Here is a 1,533-nt window from a genome sequence, read left to right as displayed (position 1 = left end):
TCTTGTATGTGTTATGGCTCTCTTATGTCCGTTAGTTCTAAACGTTTTCCATACAAAGGACAAACTATTTCTGGCAAAAGACACTCCAAGTAAAATCTAAAACGTCATTCAGTCATTTATGACATTCCCTTTTAAGTAATGAATTTTGTAAATAGTTAATAAAATATTCACATTTTTAATTTTTCCTCCATTTTTGTAATCCAAAATTCATGGTCATATTTAATTACTTGGACGTTTATCCAAATTGGCGTATATATAATAAAATAACAAATTTCTCTACCTGTTATTCGCATTTGGCCCATAACCTGGTAATAATATTTATGCTCTTTTTTTAGTTCAATTTTATTATTTTTAATCACGCAATATGGTAACTGAAAATGATAAACATGTTTATAGTAAAATAAATAGTAAGTAAAATAAAATATTTAACTAATTTTTGTTGGACAGCTTCAACTGCATTTTCTGTGGACCTAGCTACATATGGGCATTTAATTTCTATTATAGCTGTGTTTTCAATCAGGCCATCTAAATAAAATGATAAATTCTTTAGTTTATGTTATAATGAAAATTATAAATAGTACTACCAGGACTTACTGCCAAAAAAGCGTACTCCTTATCAACAAATAATCCATTTGCTTGAACATGCTTTTCATAAAGCTGCTCAAAAAGAGTTCTAGCCTGATGCTCCATTTCAATTCCGTAAGACATTTCCTTCGATGTGACACGAGGACCATATAAAAGACTGTACACTTTTTTGCGACAACTTGTATTGACACGCATTTTACAAATATCTCCAAAATTTGATGCAGTAAGTCTTTTTTTTCTTTCTATGTACCAATCTTGGCTGTGGCGTTGATCCCTTGTAGAAAATTCTAGTTTTTTTACATCAACTTCGTTTAATTTTACCAAAAAATTACTCATCTTCTCACGTAGCTCTTCTTCAGATGGAATATTATCTAAGGGTTCTACTAAACCGTAATCTCTATCGGGTCCACTAAATTTAAGTGAAGCACTCGATTTGATTCTTTTTTTACCCGCTTCGAACAATTTTCTTCTTCGCATTGAAGTGTTATTTCTTATTCTCTCAATGTTCTTCGAATAAAATTTTCCATATTTTCCTTATGATTTAAATATTATATATTTTTATAAAAATTAAATATTTAATTTGTTTATTATACAGAGTGATTTTTTTATCATAACCCACTCAATTACTTATAGAATAATAATAATTTAAAAATGTTTTTTTATTATTATCTTTAGTTACACATAATTCTTGAATTATTAACTATGTAATACTTTTTAAGTTCATCCCTTATGCCTGGTAAGGGTGTCAACTTTGTTTTTTTAAATGGTAACACATATTTTTAATTTAATAAAATGTTTGAGTTTTTAATTCAATAATAAATGGCATTTGAATTTTTAATAAAACTTAATTTGTTTATTAGATATAAACATTTAAAGTTTCAAATTTTTGAGTTAATATATAGGTATAATACACAAGGGATTACAAATACAGGTAGCTAATTGGTTTTT

At 27.1% G+C, this 1,533-nt stretch overlaps 1 protein-coding gene across 1 annotated transcript; it reads right to left on the bottom strand.

Moving 5' to 3' along the window:
• Positions 1–1,216, bottom strand: LOC126898366 (uncharacterized). Its single transcript, XM_050672334.1, has 4 exons — positions 585–1,216; positions 431–525; positions 172–371; positions 1–96 (listed from the first exon to the last, which is right to left on the bottom strand). The coding sequence occupies exons 1-4, from the start codon at positions 1,060–1,062 to the stop codon at positions 12–14; spliced, it is 858 nt and encodes a 285-aa protein (XP_050528291.1). The 5' UTR covers positions 1,063–1,216; the 3' UTR covers positions 1–11.
• Between the last annotated feature and the right edge of the window lie 317 nt (positions 1,217–1,533).

The sequence above is a fragment of the Daktulosphaira vitifoliae genome, unplaced genomic scaffold (assembly GCF_025091365.1).
Source record: "Daktulosphaira vitifoliae isolate Bord-2020 unplaced genomic scaffold, ASM2509136v1 Scaffold_2, whole genome shotgun sequence".
NCBI lineage: Eukaryota > Metazoa > Arthropoda > Insecta > Hemiptera > Phylloxeridae > Daktulosphaira > Daktulosphaira vitifoliae.
This window is presented reverse-complemented; position numbering and strand designations above follow the sequence as displayed.